Consider the following 19,064-nt stretch of genomic DNA (forward strand, 5'->3'; position numbering starts at 1 on the left):
CCACAGCTTGTCTATGCAGGTTAGGCAAACTCGTGTAGAAACTGTAAGTAAGAAGTCCTGGCTGAACTGCTCAGAGCAGCAGCTCAGCAACGCTTCCCAAGGCCAAGCCAACCTGGAGCTACGCCTTCCTGCTCTGACAAAGGGGCAAGGCCAGGCAGGGACTGAAAAACAAGATCCAAGCTAAGGATCTCTAGTATGGCACATGCAGAAATCTGCTGCAGCCGCGAACTTGTTCTTTTCAAGTACAAGTAAAGTATTCTTTATTCCATTCTTCCTCAATTTCACTTGGAAGGAGAAAAAAGAAGAATGAAGTGCTTGCTTAATTCTCACTTTATCTGTTTCACAGAAAGTGACAGAGCTAAAGACTATGTTACATAAACAGATGTAAAGGATGGAGCAAGCTAAACGGATAACTTCAGAACTCATCTCATCTAGAAGCTCTTTCAGTAAAAAAGAAATACTTACACATGGAAGTCCCAGTCCAATATAAAATAATATGCTGTACAGTTTTAATCACATTGTCTCCAAACTTTAATAACTTTTGTTTCCAAAAAAAATCCACTTTTTTTTTTCCAATTCTTCAGATTTAATTTTTTTTATCTTCTTAAATAAGCAAAAAATTAATAAACTCCATCCTGACAGCACATGTAGAAATGGATATTATGGCTGCCTAGAGTGTCTGTGCTCTAAAAACTGTCTCTGATTTCCCACATTTCATCTTGATGGAAAACCTGACACATTAAAAAAAACCCAAAAACTATATTGTCTAAGGTGACACAAGAAATTAATAGCTTTTTCTTAATTTGAAAACAACATTTGGTAACTAGTCTGAGGATGAAGAATTTATATACAAAGATATAGATGAGTTTGCTGAAAAAGGGATCCTATGTAAGGTATATTTTGTGAATAAATACAGAACTTTACACCTCTGTAAGTGATTTTCCCTCATTAGTGTCACATTTATAAATAATATGGTGGCAAGACAACCATTTTACTTATAAAAAACAAAAACATGAAAGAGAAAAGGATGATGAATGAAGCAGTGTATCTTCCCAACTGTTTTGCACTACCCAAAATGACAAAAGAAATCTTCAAAAAATATTTCTTCCAGGTACAAAAAGGGACAAGTAGTGTGGGAAACTCAGACAGTGATACTTTGGCAATAAACACTGCTTAGCTCTTAGAACCATTCAATCTCTTAGTGCATTCAAGCTAAGTATGTTAAATGCACAAAAAGTTCACAGAATAAGATTTTAAAAAGCTGTAGCTTCATGAACACTGGGTTCAAGCCACCAAAGCAAATAATGTATTTCAAGGAAATCTCTGCTTCCCGCTCTTTTTACTCCAGCCATGTGCTAATACTGACAAGGTGCTTTCAGATCAATGCACCAAGCACTTCAGCAGATGCAAGAGCTCTGCCAGGAATCCCGCCTTCAGAAGGACTTTCATTGCTATGGCAACAGCATGTTCTCCAGGATCCAATTCAGAGACAACCTGTGACACACTCATGAGAGATGGCCAAACTCTGCCAGGGTGCTCGCTGCAGCACAAGTGGCACTGTCACACACATGCCAGTTAGCACTTGCAGGAATGCAAGGTACAAAGCAGGGGGGTTTTATGATAGTTCACTTAGGTTCCCTGCTTATAAACTGGTGCCTCTGGGAGAAAAAATACCATTCACCTTATTAAACAAATTTAGACTATTCAAAGGCCAAAAAGTGTATTGTCATTAGCATAGAATACAAACTGCATTACACACCATCTCCTATATTCAGGCATTTATCCCTTTTCTGGTGCCAAGTTCCCCTAACAGGATGAGGAAAAAGGAAAAGGGAAGGGTTAGTACATAGCAAAGAAGCAAATTATTATTATTATTCAGTACTCAAGTATCTTGAAATAAAGTGAATTTAATGAGTATAACAGACACACGTGGCTACAAACTCTGGTTTTACTACATTGCTGTGCAAAAAAACCCAAATAATCTCTTACAATGCTTCACCTTCTACCCAGAAATGTATTCACAAAACCACCCTTGACATCTTGAGATTTAATCACCAAACATGTCGAGTTTTAAACACCCCATATACATCACTCTTACACTTGTGAGCATTTGTATACTACTACTACAGGGACGAGGCACTAATTCAAGCCATTAAAAAACACCAGAAGGAAATGTAAGTTACTTACCTATTTCTGCACTTGCATTACGTTCGTATTCAAAACCTAATAGTAATAGTTCCATACATTTTATCTGCATAAACAGACAAAACCCAGTCTTGTTGTTGCTCACCTAAGTTCATTCACCCCAGGTGATCAGCTCTATCTTTCCCGTACACAATGAAAACTATAACATGGCTGCATTCTCAACGTTTCTGACAATGCCTAGAACAGTTTAGCCCCTTTTAAGATTCCTTCTGGCTGTACTGTGCAGCACTGACATCCTGAAGGCCTGGTAAGACTGTTGGGTGTATATGATGCAGAAGATATGGTCTTGCATTCTTCAGAGCCGCTCTCTACTTCATTTTGAAATAACAAGCATTATCGGACTTGCTTTGCAAGTCATAATAGTGCAGATTGGTAAAAAAGTATTGCAAATAGACTAATAAAATTAAGAGCTGAAAGAAGAAGAAATATGGGGGGTTAGTTTGTGTTTCATTGGGGTTTGCATTTTTGTGAGGCTTTTTAGGCTTTTGTATTGCGATTTTTGGTTTGTATTTTTTTGTGTTGTTTTGGTTTTGTTTGGGTATTTTTGGGGCAAGTTTTTTAATTGAGGAGCTTTTAAATTCAACATCTAACAAATACAGATCTCTAATACAGATGTTCCTGTCATAAGTAGCATTGACAAAGTTTATGCTCCATTCTTTTGGTGTGCTTATTACGATCCTCTGGCAAGGGAATATGATATCAGAGATATTTTCAAGGTTACCAAAATAAAAGTATTGCACAGAGCAGAGAACACATGCCAGACATGACATGCATTTATACACAAATTGGCAGAAATGTGCATTTGTTTTATAAAATCCAGCTAAGGGAAAAATTTTTGCATTACCATTCTATTCAATCCCCTTGCATTAAGCATCACAAGCACTAATCTTGCAAAGACATACTAGAAAATACAGCCATTTGAGCTCTACAGTAGTAAGCACCAGACATCATTTTTAGAAATACACAAAAGCTTTTCATTACTCAAAAACTCGGTCATCTTCATTAAATCACCATCTCTTCATAAAAGCCTTGGCTTCATTTAGCATTCAGGAAGATGAAAGAGAGCTACCCTCCTCATGGATTACTTCTCTATTACAAGAGAATACTTTGCACGTCAAAAGCAAACACTGAAGGATTAAATGATAGTGTAGTTTCCGCTCTTATTTATTTGCAATGGGCAGTGAACAGAATTGCAAAGAAACAATCTGTGATTATTTTAAGCTGTGTTCTTTTGCAAGGATTATGACTCATGAAGTTGCTGCATAAAGAGCTGCAACGGGATAGGTGTCGCATTGGAAATGGTCGAAACACCACAATATGAAAAATGTTTGTCCTACAAGCAAAGCTGTCTGATTTAATCATTTCATAGGGTAGCCACAATCGCTCTTGGGATAACAACCAAGACAACAGTATCTTGCATTCAAGTAAACAAAAAATAAAAATACACACAGTGAATTCCATTCTCCTAGAGAAGACTAAAAATACCTTTGGATTTTTTGTTTATACTGAATTAAGGGTAAAATGCGTTTTAAACTCAATTTAATTTAACACACAGAACATGCAAATTTATGGTCTGATATTCATTTGCATTTTACCTGCAAAATGTACACAACTGGAAATAGCCAAATTTGGATTTTTATTAACTAGGTATGTTTTTATAACAATTAGCTCAGCATACTCATCTTTAAATTTAAAAGGGAGGAAAAGAATACACCATCTAAAATATAACTTCCACAAATATGGCTCAGAGCACACTTCAACATAAAACTCCAGCCCAGTCTAGCATAAGTTTTGTTGTGTTACCACTGCTTTGCTCTGGAGGAGCAAAGATCTCCTCCAGAGACAACCTAACCACAAAATGTGTGCTACAGTTTTGCTCAAGAAAAGCAAAGTAGAAGTGGTTCAGCTTCTTACTAGAAGTCCACACAACTAACAACCTGACCAAGACACGGACACACCACCGGCTCTGTAACTACAACTGACACAGAAAGAAAACCAACAAAATCTGCTACCAAAGCAAACCTGAGTAATGTAACCAACACCTCACACGCTTACAAAAAACAATATAGACAACCTCTGTAGAAGATCAGGAGCAAGAAATCCACTGCAATAAACAAAAAATACTTCCAAAAAAAAAAAAAAGGGGAAATACTTAGCAAGAAATTGCTACTGTAATAAAAATGTACACTTTTGGACCATCTTTTAAATGCACTTCCATAGCCCTAATATGAAATGTACAACTTGTCTGTCCAAGATAAACTTTCCTTAGTTTTATGCTAAGGTTTTACTGCCATTCACAGACAGCATTTGTCAGGGCTGCAAAATAAACACTTTTAGTCAAGTCTTTTTCACACCCCCCATTCCAAATACTACTTTAACACACCAGCAACAATTATTCTGGTGTGGCCAAGCAAGATTTTTCTGCATTACACTGCATTACATGAAGTTTATGTGTTTTAAACCAATTTCAGCCCGTTACTTAAAAAAAATAAGAAATCACATCTCTAGTAGACAAGACTCTAACAAAGTCCTGAAGATTGATTGGGTACTTTTTAGCCTGATTATCCTCTGAAAACAGTGAGATATTATAAATATAACAAAAGCTACTCTTTCTGGTCATTCTTGGTATTCAATTAACATCTTCACCAAAGAAGTACGTCCTTTATGTTTTTGAATGTTGTGTTTACAAACACAGTTTTGTTTTACAGATGAAAAAACAAGGCATTCATTCAAGACATTAAAAAAAATTATCATTAGCTCATCTTAGACTCATAATACAAAAAAATATAAAAACAAACAACTTTGCCCTGCAACCACTAGTAAATAATGCATTGTAGCATTTAAAAAGTCCATAAAGTACCACAAAGTACCTCCAAATCATCAGGTTGAGGTATACAATAGAGCTGGGGACTGCTAAATTTTCAAATTAATTAAAAATAAACAAAAAGTAAACAAAACCCACAAAATGCAGGAGTGGCCATTACAATATAATGCAGGGGAAAAAAAAAAAAAAAACACAGATATAAAAAAAAAAAACCTATCGTTAGAATGATAATATTTCCTGCCTTTTCCTATGTTTAATAGCCAAAAGTGATAAAGGTGAATACACTATTTAGAATTAATTATGCATATTCAATAACAAAGTCCAAATAATTCACATGCAAAAGAAAATACTGCCTTTGCTTATTTCTTTATTTCAAGTCTAGTGACTTGCTCACAGAAGACTGTACAAAACCAATCAAGTTTTGCTACATTTTCCTGAAGAAGTGCTAACACATTGAACTAGATAATGCCTGCAAAAAAAAGGTTTTCAGGGAAGACACTTTATTTCATAAGGTCATTTATTGCAACTGAATTTTCAAGTATGAAAATTAGTATTTATTTTGAAGTAAATTTAAGATATAAGACTTATTATATCCCAGAGATCACATCTGACTCCTTGGGTAATTGAATAAATTTTGTGTGGTTCTGAAAATGCTCCGTGCTATTTCCCTGAAAAGATAAACCTTCCACAACAGAGCAAAAAACAGAACTGCATCTCCATGGTCAAGAGAGGTCAGTTCAAGAAGCCTAGCAAACTATTTCAGTTTATGTGCAGCTTTGATTTTAAAAACAGTCTCCACAAACTTCAGTCCTACTAAGTGGTATGGTATTATATTACTGCCTTAAACAATCTTCTCTTCATAAATACATGTAATGTTCAGCCCAGAAAAAAATTACACTACACCTTTAGCAATTTCAGGAAAATATAGTTTACCAAGTTAATGGTAGAGTATAGGGTAGATTAACAGAAACTCATATAATGGTGTCTGCAAGCTCAGCTATGGATAAAGCAGAATTACCTGAGAAACAGCTGTCACAGCAACTTGACAGCAAAACAACTAAGGGGTTAAATCCTCTTTGTGTGACAGCTGGAAAGAAGTGAGGGGAAGGGGAACTTTGGCAAGCATGTATGAATGATAAGCTTTTAACATCAAATTCCTTTGCTAAAGATCAAAAAGAGACCATAAACAAATAAACCCAAAAAAAGCTAAAACTTAGCAAAAGCTGCAGACACTAAAGTTTTACGGGGGGAGATTGCAAGCACAGCTGACATTAAAGGCCATACAAATACAGAAGAATCCCCTTGATACTGCTCTTCCTCCTCTTTACCCAAACCCTTAGTCCTCACATGTCCATTATTCTATCAAATCTGCTTTCTGGACAAATACAAAATTTCAAATCCTGTTCCTTCCATGCCATGAAGACCACCGTCCAAAGCATCTGAATACTCCTCATCACTTAGAGTAGATCAGAAAAATCTGGCAGGACACAGAGTTACTGGCTGAAGGGAGGCTGATGGTGGAAGGTACCCCACCCCTAGGTCCACATCAAGAAAGGACAAGGCACTACTGCAATCCCAGATCTTCTAAAGCCATCCAGAAATAACATTGCAAAGATCTTCCTTGCATCCCAAACCAGTAATATTTATATGGGGATTGGAGGCTGGATGCTGTGCCTGTAACACAGTGACCACTGCTGCTCTCATCTAAGGAAAAAGTTGCTGGAAATACAGGATTAACTTTTTCAAAGAATGCTTTCTACATGCCAACACAGCAAAACTCAGTTTCCCTTACTAATGGCGTCAAATGTATCTCTAAACAGAAGACTAACCAGCACTACTAAAAATTCTCAGATCTTCTATTTGGAAAACAGCAAAGAATTTCTGACCAAGTGTCATGAGGTTCATACCATCATCTTTCAAAATCAAAGTCAACAGTAATAACAATGGACTAACACCTATGTCTCTGCTCACTAAGCTAGATTTAGAATACTGAGCTGTTTTAGTAACTCTCCCTTTTTCCTCAATCCCCAAAACCTCAATATCCTTATGGCCACGAGCATCTTGCAATACACTGCTTTAAAGCTGGGTTGTCAGTTCTCTTTATTCATCCAACATTTTTTCCCCTTCTCATTCTTAAACAGGAGTATGGAAGTTGCATCTCACAGGAATATACACTATACTTCTCAAGACTTTTCATGGCATGCGTGGTAATTTATCTTTCCAAAGGCAAGGAACAGAAGGAGGGAAGGAGACAGCAGCAGTGAGACAGGGGCTGCCATCAGGTTCCTAAATGCAACAGGTGAGGGATCTAGACTGAAATCTTGATCTCACTGGCATTTGGCCCATTTCAAGAGTAATCCACGGGTCACCCCTACAAAAAAATGAAAGGTAAAGAAGGCACGGACACCCTTCTGCTTTCAAGCACAAGGCTTCTTCAACTCTCCAAAGGCTCTTCAGAAGAGGACAGAATTTAGCACCTCTCAGACCAAAGACAAAATACCAAGTTACCAGATCTGCTGGTTCACCTTTAATGAAACTAGAGGACAAACCAAATATTGAAAATTAAAAAAAAAAAAAAAAAAGCTACACTGCTGCATGAACTAATGCTTAACAGGCCACTCCAGATTTCCAGCATCTAAGGCACAATAGGAGTGCCTTTTCTCTTCAGCAATTGCATAGATCAATGAACAGAGTATCTAAACCATTGCTCATCCAGGTAACTCCCCCAAATTTTTTTTAATTGGGTTTTTTTGTTTGTTTCTTTTACAAGAAACTGCTGATCGAAAATTGAAAAGGAAATAAGAGTTCACAGGTTTGAAAAAGTCAGGTTTTGTTAATTTTGGAAACACTGTTTGGTAACTTAAAAGACCTGTTCAGGAATTGCCATTGTGTCCATTCTCAAGACACATGGCCCTAATTTAGGGACACTCAGGTTAATGGCAGGCTATCAACTTAAATGGTCTTTGCATCAAGTCACTAATTAGCAGCCTATCCCAATCCAGTGCACCCCTTACAAACTCAGTACGTTAGTAGAGACACGTGGAAAGGGCAGCCAGTCTCTTGAATTTGTGTAAAAGGGACCAAACCAATACAAACAGGTACTTAAACAGACAGCTTCAGAAGTTTTGGCATGTATGAGGAATGTCTGGGTAGACACAAGATTTGGGCCCAAAGCTGCTCGCTCCCAATTGTGCATACTTAGTTCTCATGAACTTCAGATGAATCTTACAGGCAAGAGAGGTGTCATATTTTGACAACTTAGCTCCTAAGCTGTACCTCTTACTTTAAACTCTCATCTCTCTTTTCTGCTATACATCCACAATATCTTACTTCATCTCTCTGACTAATACCTCACTGATGCTTGTGCACAGCCACAAGCAAAAATAATAAATAATGCTATTAGTACACTGAAAAAAGATACTAAATTGAAAATGGTAGGCCACAGAAAAACACTGCCTTGGAGTTATTCTTCTTTGCCAAAGACCAAAAAAAAAAAAAAAAAAAAAAAAAAAAAAAAAAAAAAAAAAAAAAAACAAACCATAAAACAAAGGGAGTTATTTTCAGGTACCACACCTGAGATTAAAAAAAAAAAAAACAATTACAGGAAAAACTGAGATTGACATCAAATCTACTAAAAACCATAAGAAAATTGCACTACCATTGCCTGTGGTGGGCACATGCATATTGTGACTGGTTGTTAACAGAATTACTGTAATAAATAAAGGGTGTTGGGAAAAATCAGTAACCATCCAAGTTTGTATTGGTATATGTGTTGTAGCTTAGACAAAGGCAAAACAACAAAATGTCACTGTAAATCACAAACACTACCTTCAGCCACAGTAGCAACAGAAGATTTAGAATTTACATAAAATCTAAAGAAAAAAAAAAACCACCTGATTAACAAGTCCAATGGATCAAATCTCTGACCTTTGCTACTACAGTTTCTAAGACAGAAATGGCTTCACCTTCAGAAGTTGGTTTTGAAGGAGAAAAGAATAACAAGTTCTGTTTCAAACAAGAATTAAGTACAGCAGGTATGACAAGGGGTTTTGTGGGTTAACTCACTGACTCACATATCAGGTTACTTTTCCAATATGCTTATTTTCACCAGCAGCCTGACCAAGTTATTTGACTTTATCAGCAGCTTACACGACTTACTGTCATAATGTACTACAATATATCAGATTAGTTCACTTATTTTATCTGCAGCTTTCATTCATAACTGATTGACCTGTAGAGAGCAAGCCTGCCCCAGCTATCTTTTAATCAAAACACAACGTTCATCTGTTAATCCAAAATAGGAATTCCTTACAAATTATAGATCAATTGTATTAGCTGTTTTATTCATGCAATCCAACTACGCATATATTTCGAAAATATAATCAACAGAAGTCTTGCAGAATTATAGCAAATCAAGCTTGTTACACCAGGATTAATAACAAGCACCCAGGTATTTCCAACACTTCACAACACCACACCTGAAAACAAACAAAACTTATCCATTCTTTAACAGCAACTAATTTGTCCTTTTAAACTAGGGACCAGTGTGTGGTGAGAAAAAAAGCATCAGAAGCATTCCTTCCTTCTAAATCAGATTTCCCAGATATATACAGTCTTAAGAGCCATGTAGACATACAATTGATCTTCACCTACTTAATGGGGGCCATTAGTCTGAATCTCAAATCACTGGCAGGTTGGAGGGGGAGGGGAGGTGTTTGCAGATGTTTATTTAAGCTTAAATTCAAAAGAGGGGGCTCTAAAATAAAAAACAATGAACACAGTCTTACTCCAACTAAGAAAAAGAAAGCACTTCCCTTTAGCATGCTCGTAAAAATATCACAAAAATAAAACTGAGCTTAATGGGAAAGATATTAAAGCAAGCTTCACTTCTCTAATTGCCATGAAAACCACTGAAAGTCTCTGTGAGAGGCATCAACACCCAAAGAAAAAAATAACTACTTTTTAGGAATCTGAGCAGTGTGATTTTCAGTCCTAGATAGCTCAAAGGAATAAGTACCTCCTCTTTCCATGTTTCCCTTTAAAAGGTGATCTCTGGTCAGTTAAAAAAAAAAAAAAAAAAAAAAAAGCTTTAAGTATTGTTTGTCCTAGAAGTTACAAAACACTTGAATTATACCAAGACCACAACTAAAACCAAGTACTCAGAAATTAAATGCCTGTACTTCATCACTGATCTTGACATAGTTTTTCTACAATACTTAACAATGTCCCAGAACACAACTAATAAAGAAGTTTGTCACCTCTCACTCCTGCAGAGCAATCACCCTAGCTCAAGGCTTAGCTCATAACTTTTCCAGAATTAGGGCATATAATTCACTATCCAGTAAAGTTCTACAAGTATAAATGTTTTCAATGAAAATCCACAAATATATACTACTACTATTCCAAGGGGAACTCAGCTGAGGTTTTAGCTTGTCTGACAGTTGCAGTGTTGTACTGAGGATTGGTATTTATACAAGGATACACCATATTGGTAAAGAAATTCAAGGAGTCACACTGTTTCTCTTAAAGAAATAACTACTCTGGCATTCTCTCTTTTTCTAAAACATCCAAGGGAAGAAAGGGAAGCATTACCTACAAATAGGACATGCCACATTACTTAGCAGTGCTCTAAGACCTTACAAAAAAATGAAAGCTTTATTATTCAACAGAAAATCATTCTACTCATTCAGGAAAAGCAAGGACAAAGTAGGATGAGATGCTCAGGCTGTGCTCCCCACAGTTAAGTTTTAGGCACCTAAATGTCTTTTAAGACAAGCTTCAGGGAAACAACTATCTTAAATATTTGTATTTTTAAAAATTTAAATATTGACTACATTGTACGAGATTTGCTGTCTTACTATTGCCGTTAACTTACACCTGATGTACTTTCAGAGAGGAAGAGAAAGAATCACTTATTTCAGGAGAAAACCTAAGACTTTTTCAAGTATGTAACAATTACATTTGCTACATAGCTTCATTCATTAAATTAAATGTGATAGTCTCTGGAAAGTTTGAAGTATTACTCAATGGAGGAGTTCTAGGATGCTTTTAAAAATAAAAATCCTTGAGTGTTACTAAAATGCAGTGTCATTTGGACTCTCAAAGTAACAGTCCTGACAACCTAAGAGGCTAACAGGGGATGTCACTGCACCACTTCAAGCCACTACTTCACTTCTCTACTGGCATTCTAAACACTTATTTTCATTAACTAAAACACAAACACCACATTGTTATATCCAAAGGATCAAAAATATCATTTCACTGTATTCAAACAAGATGAACCTACATAGAAAGTTTTATTAAAAAACTTATTTTGGTTTCTCTTTTGTAGTAAGTATTCTCTTTAGGGAATGACACAAAGCATCTATTTTAAAATTGCACTTATTTCCTGCTACAGTCTAAGCTTAAAGGTCTCTGACACAGCTATTAGGTGGACCCTGTGATAATGTAATAATACACTGAAGTCACAACACACATGCAACATGTAAATACACAGTTACTCGCTTTCCAGAGGCATGGATAAAGTTTCAACACAAGAAAATTCTAGTTTTCAAATCTTTGAGATGTACACAGTACTAGAAAATGGCATTAAACTCACATTTTCCTTAAGTACTACACTTACAAATAGCATGTCCTTGAGTCAGGAGCATTTAACTATTTGGCATTTTACACTAGTTTTCTCCCTTCATACAGAGGGCTAGGAAATTCTTCAACTGAACATCTAGGCTTGATTTTCTTAAAAACAACACAGTCATTCATTTTTAATATAACAAACATACAATTTTCACGTCAGTATGGCTAGAGACACTCAACATCTCACTGTACTATGGCTAATAGCCTAAGACAGAGAGGAAAAACATGGTTAAAGTTAGCAAAATGCACTATAAAGATCAAAACAACACATCTCTAACTGATCCGAATATCTTCTGAGAATATGCACAAATAAAAGATTACAATACTCTGAGAACATGGAGCCTACACTGAAACATTAAGAGCCAGTGAGATGAACACTATGTATCTCAGATGCATCCTACCTGATCCACTGAACTGGCTGCTTCCTAGTGTAGTTGGTCTGGTTTTTCCACTATTTACAGGTGGGGAAAACATCTGCAAAACAAGAAAAAAGAGACATGTTTTAGTTGGTTTTGAAAGCCTGTGCTGAATTATTAATGTAAATAGAAAAAAGATTAGTAGGAAACAATTTTTTTCTATTTCTTCTTGAAAACAATGCAAGATGCATGTTTAGACACACCAAACCAATAAGCTGAAGTACTCCTTGCAATGTATAAATATGAACAAAACCTCATTTCTACATGAACACAAACAACTTCAAACTAAAAAGACACCTACTACTACTGTGACTGTTTCAAATAGTTACATGACTTACATTTTTTTACTCAAATTATATTTCTTACTCATCTGCAAGTATAAAGCCACTGCACAAAGACAGCATGTAAGATGCAGTAATTTTCTATTATATTTAAAAATGAGAAGCCTTTTTGGTATGGTAAAAGTAACACACAGAAAATACCTAAAATTTTCTTAGCCAAGACCATCAATTAATAACTTCTTTTATTCGTGGGAAATAATTTTTCTTTTGTTTAAATAAGGAAAGGAAAAAAAACATCCCAGAGCCAAGGTACCAGTGCCACATGCCAGCTTAACCAATGTTAATTATTAGATTATGCCACCACTGGGTCAGCCTGATTTTAACCAGTTAAACCAATTGACCCAGCTGGTATTACAGTATTAAATCTGGAAGTCTAGACATTACATCAAAGTTCAGGTGTCCAACTTGGCTGAGGCAGACCCAGCCAAGCCCTGCACGCCGCTGCCCCTGCTCCTCACTTCGCACGACCACGGAGAAGTCATGAGAAGACCTCAGAGAATATCCTACCGCACTGAAGTCCAGCAAGTCGCTCAATTCCTTGTCAGTTCCTATAGCGGCCATCCTCTGCTGCTGGGAATTCATCTTCCTCCGCTCCTCCGATCACCTTTCTAGGCACAGGGAGAGAGGCACGGGCAGCACCGCACGGCGCGAACCCGGCCCAGGCGAAGAGCGGCCTCTGGTACCTGCACCCCGGCGGCGGGTGGAGACTGGCGGGGGAGCCTGGCTTGGCCGGGCGGGCTGAGGGAATCGGCGGCCGCAGCTTCCCCGAACTAACCAACTCTCTTCAAGTTTCCTCAGGCTCCCTCCTCTCCCTCATTCCACTTCTCCCCCAACCTCGAGCAAGGCACGGTCACGCCGCAGAAGGGCGGCCGCCAGGAATTAAGTCCCCCCCGGCAAGAGAAAGCAAATAAACAGCCGCGGCCCGGCGAGGTCCGGAGAATTAGCGAGAGATTAAGTGACTCACTGTCCCCGCAACAATGGGGCTGACGAGCGGGGCCGGACGAGCCTCAGCAGAGCCATGTCTGCCCCGGCATTATCGCCCACCGCCGGTGCCGGCTCCCCCTCCCCCTCTCTCCCGACCCACCCACCGGGGGCCGCGGCCGCCGCTCCGCGCTCGGGACCGCGGGGCTGCCGCCCCTCGGGTTCCCCAGCGGAGCCTCCGCCTCCCCCGCGGTCTCCCCGCCGCCGCCCCGGGCAGCCCCACTCCCGCCCGCGCGCCCGCGGCCCCGTCCCCTCGCCGCCGCCTCTGCCCCTGCGAGCGCCCGGCCGCCGCTTCCCTCCCCCCGCCGCTTTCTCCCAACTTCTCGCGGCCGCCCGCACTTACCCGTTCCCCCTGTTACGCTCCGGTGACCAGGGCCGGGCCGGCGGCGGCGCGCGGGCCGCGGGCTGGGTGGGAGGCGACGAGCCGAGCGCTCCCCCCCCGCTGGAAGGAACTTGTGGGTTCCCTCAGGCGGACATTTTTTTGCTTACAGAGCCTCAGCACCACGTTCACGGCTCCGGCTCCGTATCCCTCCGCGCCGAGCGCCGCCGCCTTAACCCTTGCCGCGCCGCTCCCGGCCGGGGCGGGCGGGGATACACGGACACCCCCGGGAGCCGCCCCGGCACTCGCCTCGCCCCGGACGCAGCGCCGGGACACCCCAGCAGATGGGGAGAAGCGGGTCCCGTCGGGCCGCTCAGGGAAACACGCACCCCGCGGGAACAGACCCCTCCCCACCGCTCCCCAACTCAGCCAAACCGACAGCAAACCTCGACATGCAGCACTGCCGGCAATGCACGTGCCCCAAAAGACATTATCGCACTCACCCTGAATTCACATACCCTACAATATGTCTTAATACTTTCAATATATCAATACAAAGTCTTACTGCTCAAAATAAAATGGCATATAAATTACATAAATCTTTAAGAATTCATTAGCAGCTTCCTCTTAAATACATACCACTAAAACCGTAACGTGTCAAAGCACAAGAACATGGCTGTTACTACAAGAACACACATTCAAATAAACTCTGCAGCTCTCTGAAACAGGTGATGCTAAATGTGAACCAGCCCAACGCCTTCCGTGCAGGAATGGGAAGCAGCTTGCGAAGAACCTGCGCCCTCATTTGGGTCCTGCCACTGCTACAGACAAATCACTCTTTTGTGCCCCTTCTCACAAAACCGCACTGCCAGCCTGTCCTGCTGGGAAGTTTATTTCGTGTCTGTAAAACCACCCCACACGGCAGCGGACCGGCCCGAGGCAAGCGCACGCCTCTCCCGACACCGAGCGGAGCGGTGCCGGAGCGGTGCCGGTGCGGTGCCGGTGCGATGCCGGTGCGGTGCCGGTGCGATGCCGGTGCGGTGCCGGTGCGATGCCGCTGCGATGCCGCTGCGGTGCCGGTGCGATGCCGGTGCTCCGTCGCGCACCCGTCTCTCGAGCCTGCAGAGCCCCCAGGTGGCACCTACTTGCCACCACCTGGGCCTGGGCCTGCTCTTTTCTGACCCCACTACCGAGGGCCAGCTACCATTCTCTCCGAAAGTGAGAATTATAAAGCAATAATCTATGCAGCTACTGGCAGATTGTTCTTTCGGAGCAAGAGTATTTACGAAACACAAGGACAATGAAAAAGGATACTAAAATCGCGGAGAACCTAAAAGGCACCAGGGAGCCGGTAAGTGCAGGGAGGAAGGGCACGCAGTGTGGAGGAGCTCGCATCCCTCCCAGGCTGCTGCTTGGCAGTCCCCCAGCTCTGGAAAGCAGCAGGCTGTACCGAGGGCTCTCCAGCCACACACCCTTCGCTTTCAAATCAGCTCTTCCAGCCAGGCCCTGACTGTGACATCTTCCGGAGGAACGGGAATGTGGTAACAAACTTACCACCCCCAGGCAAAGACAGACTGGAGATTCTGGAGATGCTCCTCCATTTTTCTCCCTTCCATGCCTCGTGCTGGATGATCATTTGGCCTCGTGATTCTATGAATATTCATATATTTGCCACTTAGAAATGCAGGAAGCAATTTGTATTAAAATACCAACACAATGACTTCCATTCTCTGTGCCCCTGAGGGATATAAGTATGTACTTTTTCTCTTTGAAGTATAAATAATACTACACTTTAGAGGGAAGTGCCCATTGACAGAGATCATTATACATTTCATGAGAAACATTCTTTAACATATTTTTATTACAAGATCCCTCATATACCTACTGAGATGATATTGTTTCTCTGGAAGCGCTACTTTTAACCAGTAGTGGTACTCAGTACCAGTCAGCACAGCTGCAACCCTGATAAGCATTGATTAGAAAGCTGGCTAAATGTAAAGAAAGTGGAAGTAATAATGCTAGCAATTATTTGTACTGATGTGTACCTGGATTAAAATTATAACTTATTTTTGTTAAGATATAGATAATTATAGATTCTTCGTTAATACAAATACTTTGTATTTGCCCTCTGACATCAGGTTTTAAGGTTCACATCTATAGGCTTTTATTTGCAGCTAGAAGCTTTGAGTGGAAGATGATATAGCCACATAATCCATGACACAGGGTTTAAAATTACACAAAATACCATAAAATGTTTTATTTGCTCCAAACTGACATGCCGCTTTCTCGTGTAGATGCTGAGTAAACATGTTCATTGCCAAAAGTCACATTGTAGCAGCCATTCTCCTGCATTACACCTCCATGCCCTGGTGGTCCACTCAAAAAAAAACTTCAAGGCACTTAGAGAAAAATTATCAGAACATAAATGAACTTTCCAGAAATTATGCCAGACAATTTAGCAAGTACACAAGGCCTCAGCAAAGGTATGCTTTGACCAAAAATACACTGTGAGTCTGACCTAAGGAAGATTGCTGGGGAACACAAAATTGTAGTGAGCTGTCCAAGACAGAAATTTCAGAACATACATACATACTTCTGCAGGTAGCTCAACTAAAACTGTTGTGGAAGATCAGTAACTATCACATCCAGTGTTACAGTAAAATTCAAAAGATAATTAATCTAATGTTTCCTGGATACTGAACATATTCTTCCACATTTGTGAGATTTGGAATCTTTAATGTATTCAGTCTTTACCCCCTTATCATGTAACACTGCCCAGAACTAACATGTACACTCAAAACATTAAGGCATGATATTCTATGTCTATGCAATACTTTCACTATTCTCAGGATCTGCAACGCCATGCTCAAGGTGTTACTTAGAATCCTTTCAACTCTGCCACTCCCTATAAATTATTCCTGTTCACTGCAAAGAGTTTTTTAAAAATGCATTTCATATCCTTATTCTGTCATAGCCACACACAGAAAATAAAACAAAAACAAATGTTGTCAACATTAAAAAGAATAAAACCTAAACCCAAGACAGTATATATTGTAAACATTTTTAAAGATCTGAAGAAACTAGCATCTGAAACCTGGTTCAAGCAGGTACAATGGTTTCCCATTTGCAAGAAAGAAAATACTTTCAGTCTCATTTCTGCTGCAACTCCTAGATATGGTTCTTTCCTCGCACATGTGCAAATGCAGTTAGTATATAAATCACACAAAAATCAAAAACTTTCAACTGTTCTGTGACATGACTGTAACTTTCCTGTATATTATGTAGCAGGCTGAAATGCTACCCCCTTTTGTTACTGCTACACTCTCTTTTCTTTCACTTCCTTAAAAATAAAAGGTCTTCACTATGTAAGGAGCAACAATTCAGATGGATAGAAAGGAAATACAGGAGCATTCATAAGCACTAATAATTTTACTGGTGATTTCACAAGCTAGGACTCCAGCAACCAGGACTGTATTCCTGTAGATGCTTTCCCAAAAATATTTTCATCAATGAATTTTCTACCAAAAAAAGTATCGGTGTTGTACATAAATACCCTTCCCTTAGAGAAGCCTTCGGTCTGTCATGGAGTAGTGCAAGTAACAGGAAGGTAAACCTCTGCACACAAAGTCATCGGTGAACTCCAGCCGCTGACAGAACACACAATACAACTGTAAATCTTTATGGTAACTGCCCTGACAGCTGAGCTACCAACATCAATATGGTCAGCGACCAACCAGAGCAATCAGGGAATTGCTACTTGCCAGATGGTGATGGCAGCGTTCTTCCACATGCTTCAACGTGACCATGAAAATGAAGAATTACATACAGAACATAATAAAAAAATTAAGAGGAATATAAAACCCAAATCACTTGAGCACAACTCCCTGAAAATAATCACACTCATATGCAGTTTTCACAGCCTTCATGAATTGCTTTCCACCCACTCCTTAAAGGAAAAATATTTGATACAGCAGACAGCTGTTGTGCATTCAGGGATGTGAGAAAATGTATTCCGTATTACTATTTAATGTATCATGCCTGTGTGAATAGAATCATTAAGCTTGCATGTATCCTTTTGGCTTATTTAATCTCAAATTTACAGATGCTGAATTAATTCACCATTACTACCCAAACTGTACAAACTCCTAAGGTGATCCCCAACAGAGCACTTGACCAAGGATGGAGTTTTCACTGGAATGGCTCTTTTAAATCAACATGTATGTGGTCAGCTTGCATCCACAGCCAACAATTTATTAATGATAAATGCTACTGCTCGGCAAATCCATAGCCCTGAAGAAAAGTCAGCAAACCTTCTTCCCTGCCCCAGTTTCTTGTTGTTCTTGTTTGGTTTCTTACACCTAGTTCCCACTCTTACCTAAACCACTGAATTCTTTCTACTGCTCCCAGAAAACTTCCCTGTACAGAGAGCAATGCTTATTTAGAGTCAGCAATACAGAGATGACAAATATTGTTTCCTGCACTAGGATGGACAAAGCAATTCCATTTTCTCACTGATGTGTTCCTTCACCTGGAAGCTGACTTGAAACAATAAAAAATTAAAATATTTTTGTTGTAATGCATGAAACTTTTGGATGGAGTTCTTGGAGAGGCATTCTGTTCTTCTTACATCTTACAAAACAGACTGGAAAAGTATCCTACGAAAGAGCATAGGGCTGTGTTCCTATGCCCAAGCCTCACGATTACACAGTGCTTGCTGTTATCAGTACAGCCCATCTTACAGATAACCGAATTTGCTGCCTGCTATATTTACCTCGCAGTAATTAAAATTATATAACATATATATTATGTAACATATTCTACAATCAGAAAGATTTAGAACGTTTGCAGGAGGTTACAATAGTGAAGCCTGTCGCCAAAGAGTACTACTTAGGAGGTGACCAGAGAGAAAATATGCAGAGTGACCATGGTTAAGTCAAAACCTATTTCTGTGGGGCACTGACAGCTACACTTCACTTGTTTTCTGCCGCTGACAAAGTGCTTGTGGTTGAGGAGGGGGTGAGTAAAAGCTTTAGCTCTCTCCGTAAGGGACCTTCTCTCAAGAGGAATCCCTACAAAAGTTGTCTGGGGGAAGTAGGTTAAAAAAAAAAGGCGGCTGAAAGGAGAAATCGCGGCGGGAAGGCCCCATCAGAGATGGTTCCTCCTAGTCCCCCTCCTCGCAGTAGAACCGGTCCGGACACAGCGGGGCCACTCGCCAGCCGTGACCGCGACCACAGAGCCCGGGGGCGGGCGGCGGCACCGGGGCCGGCGGGAGCTGCCCCGCCGGCGGCCCCTCGGGCTGCGCGAACCCCGCGGCACAGCCCCGGGCGCGCCGAGCGCAGCCCGCC

The 19,064-nt window shown here is 40.3% G+C and overlaps 1 protein-coding gene across 6 annotated transcripts in view; it reads right to left on the reverse strand.

Moving 5' to 3' along the window:
* TCF12 (transcription factor 12) overlaps positions 1-13,878 on the reverse strand; it is a 160,757-nt gene extending 146,879 nt beyond the window's left edge. For all 6 annotated transcript variants that reach the window (XM_041418418.1, XM_041418417.1, XM_041418416.1 and 3 more), the window contains exons 1-3: positions 13,744-13,878; positions 12,927-13,027; positions 12,064-12,136 (exon numbers count right to left, since the gene is read on the reverse strand). In XM_041418418.1, coding sequence (XP_041274352.1) covers positions 12,064-12,136; positions 12,927-13,001 — 148 coding nt within the window. In that variant the 5' untranslated portion in view covers positions 13,002-13,027; positions 13,744-13,878. The remainder of the gene's footprint in view (positions 1-12,063; positions 12,137-12,926; positions 13,028-13,743) is intronic.
* Positions 13,879-19,064: the final 5,186 nt, after the last annotated feature.

Source organism: Onychostruthus taczanowskii, unplaced genomic scaffold (assembly GCF_017590055.1).
Source record: "Onychostruthus taczanowskii isolate IOZ18803 unplaced genomic scaffold, ASM1759005v1 scaffold6, whole genome shotgun sequence".
Classification (NCBI taxonomy): domain Eukaryota; kingdom Metazoa; phylum Chordata; class Aves; order Passeriformes; family Passeridae; genus Onychostruthus; species Onychostruthus taczanowskii.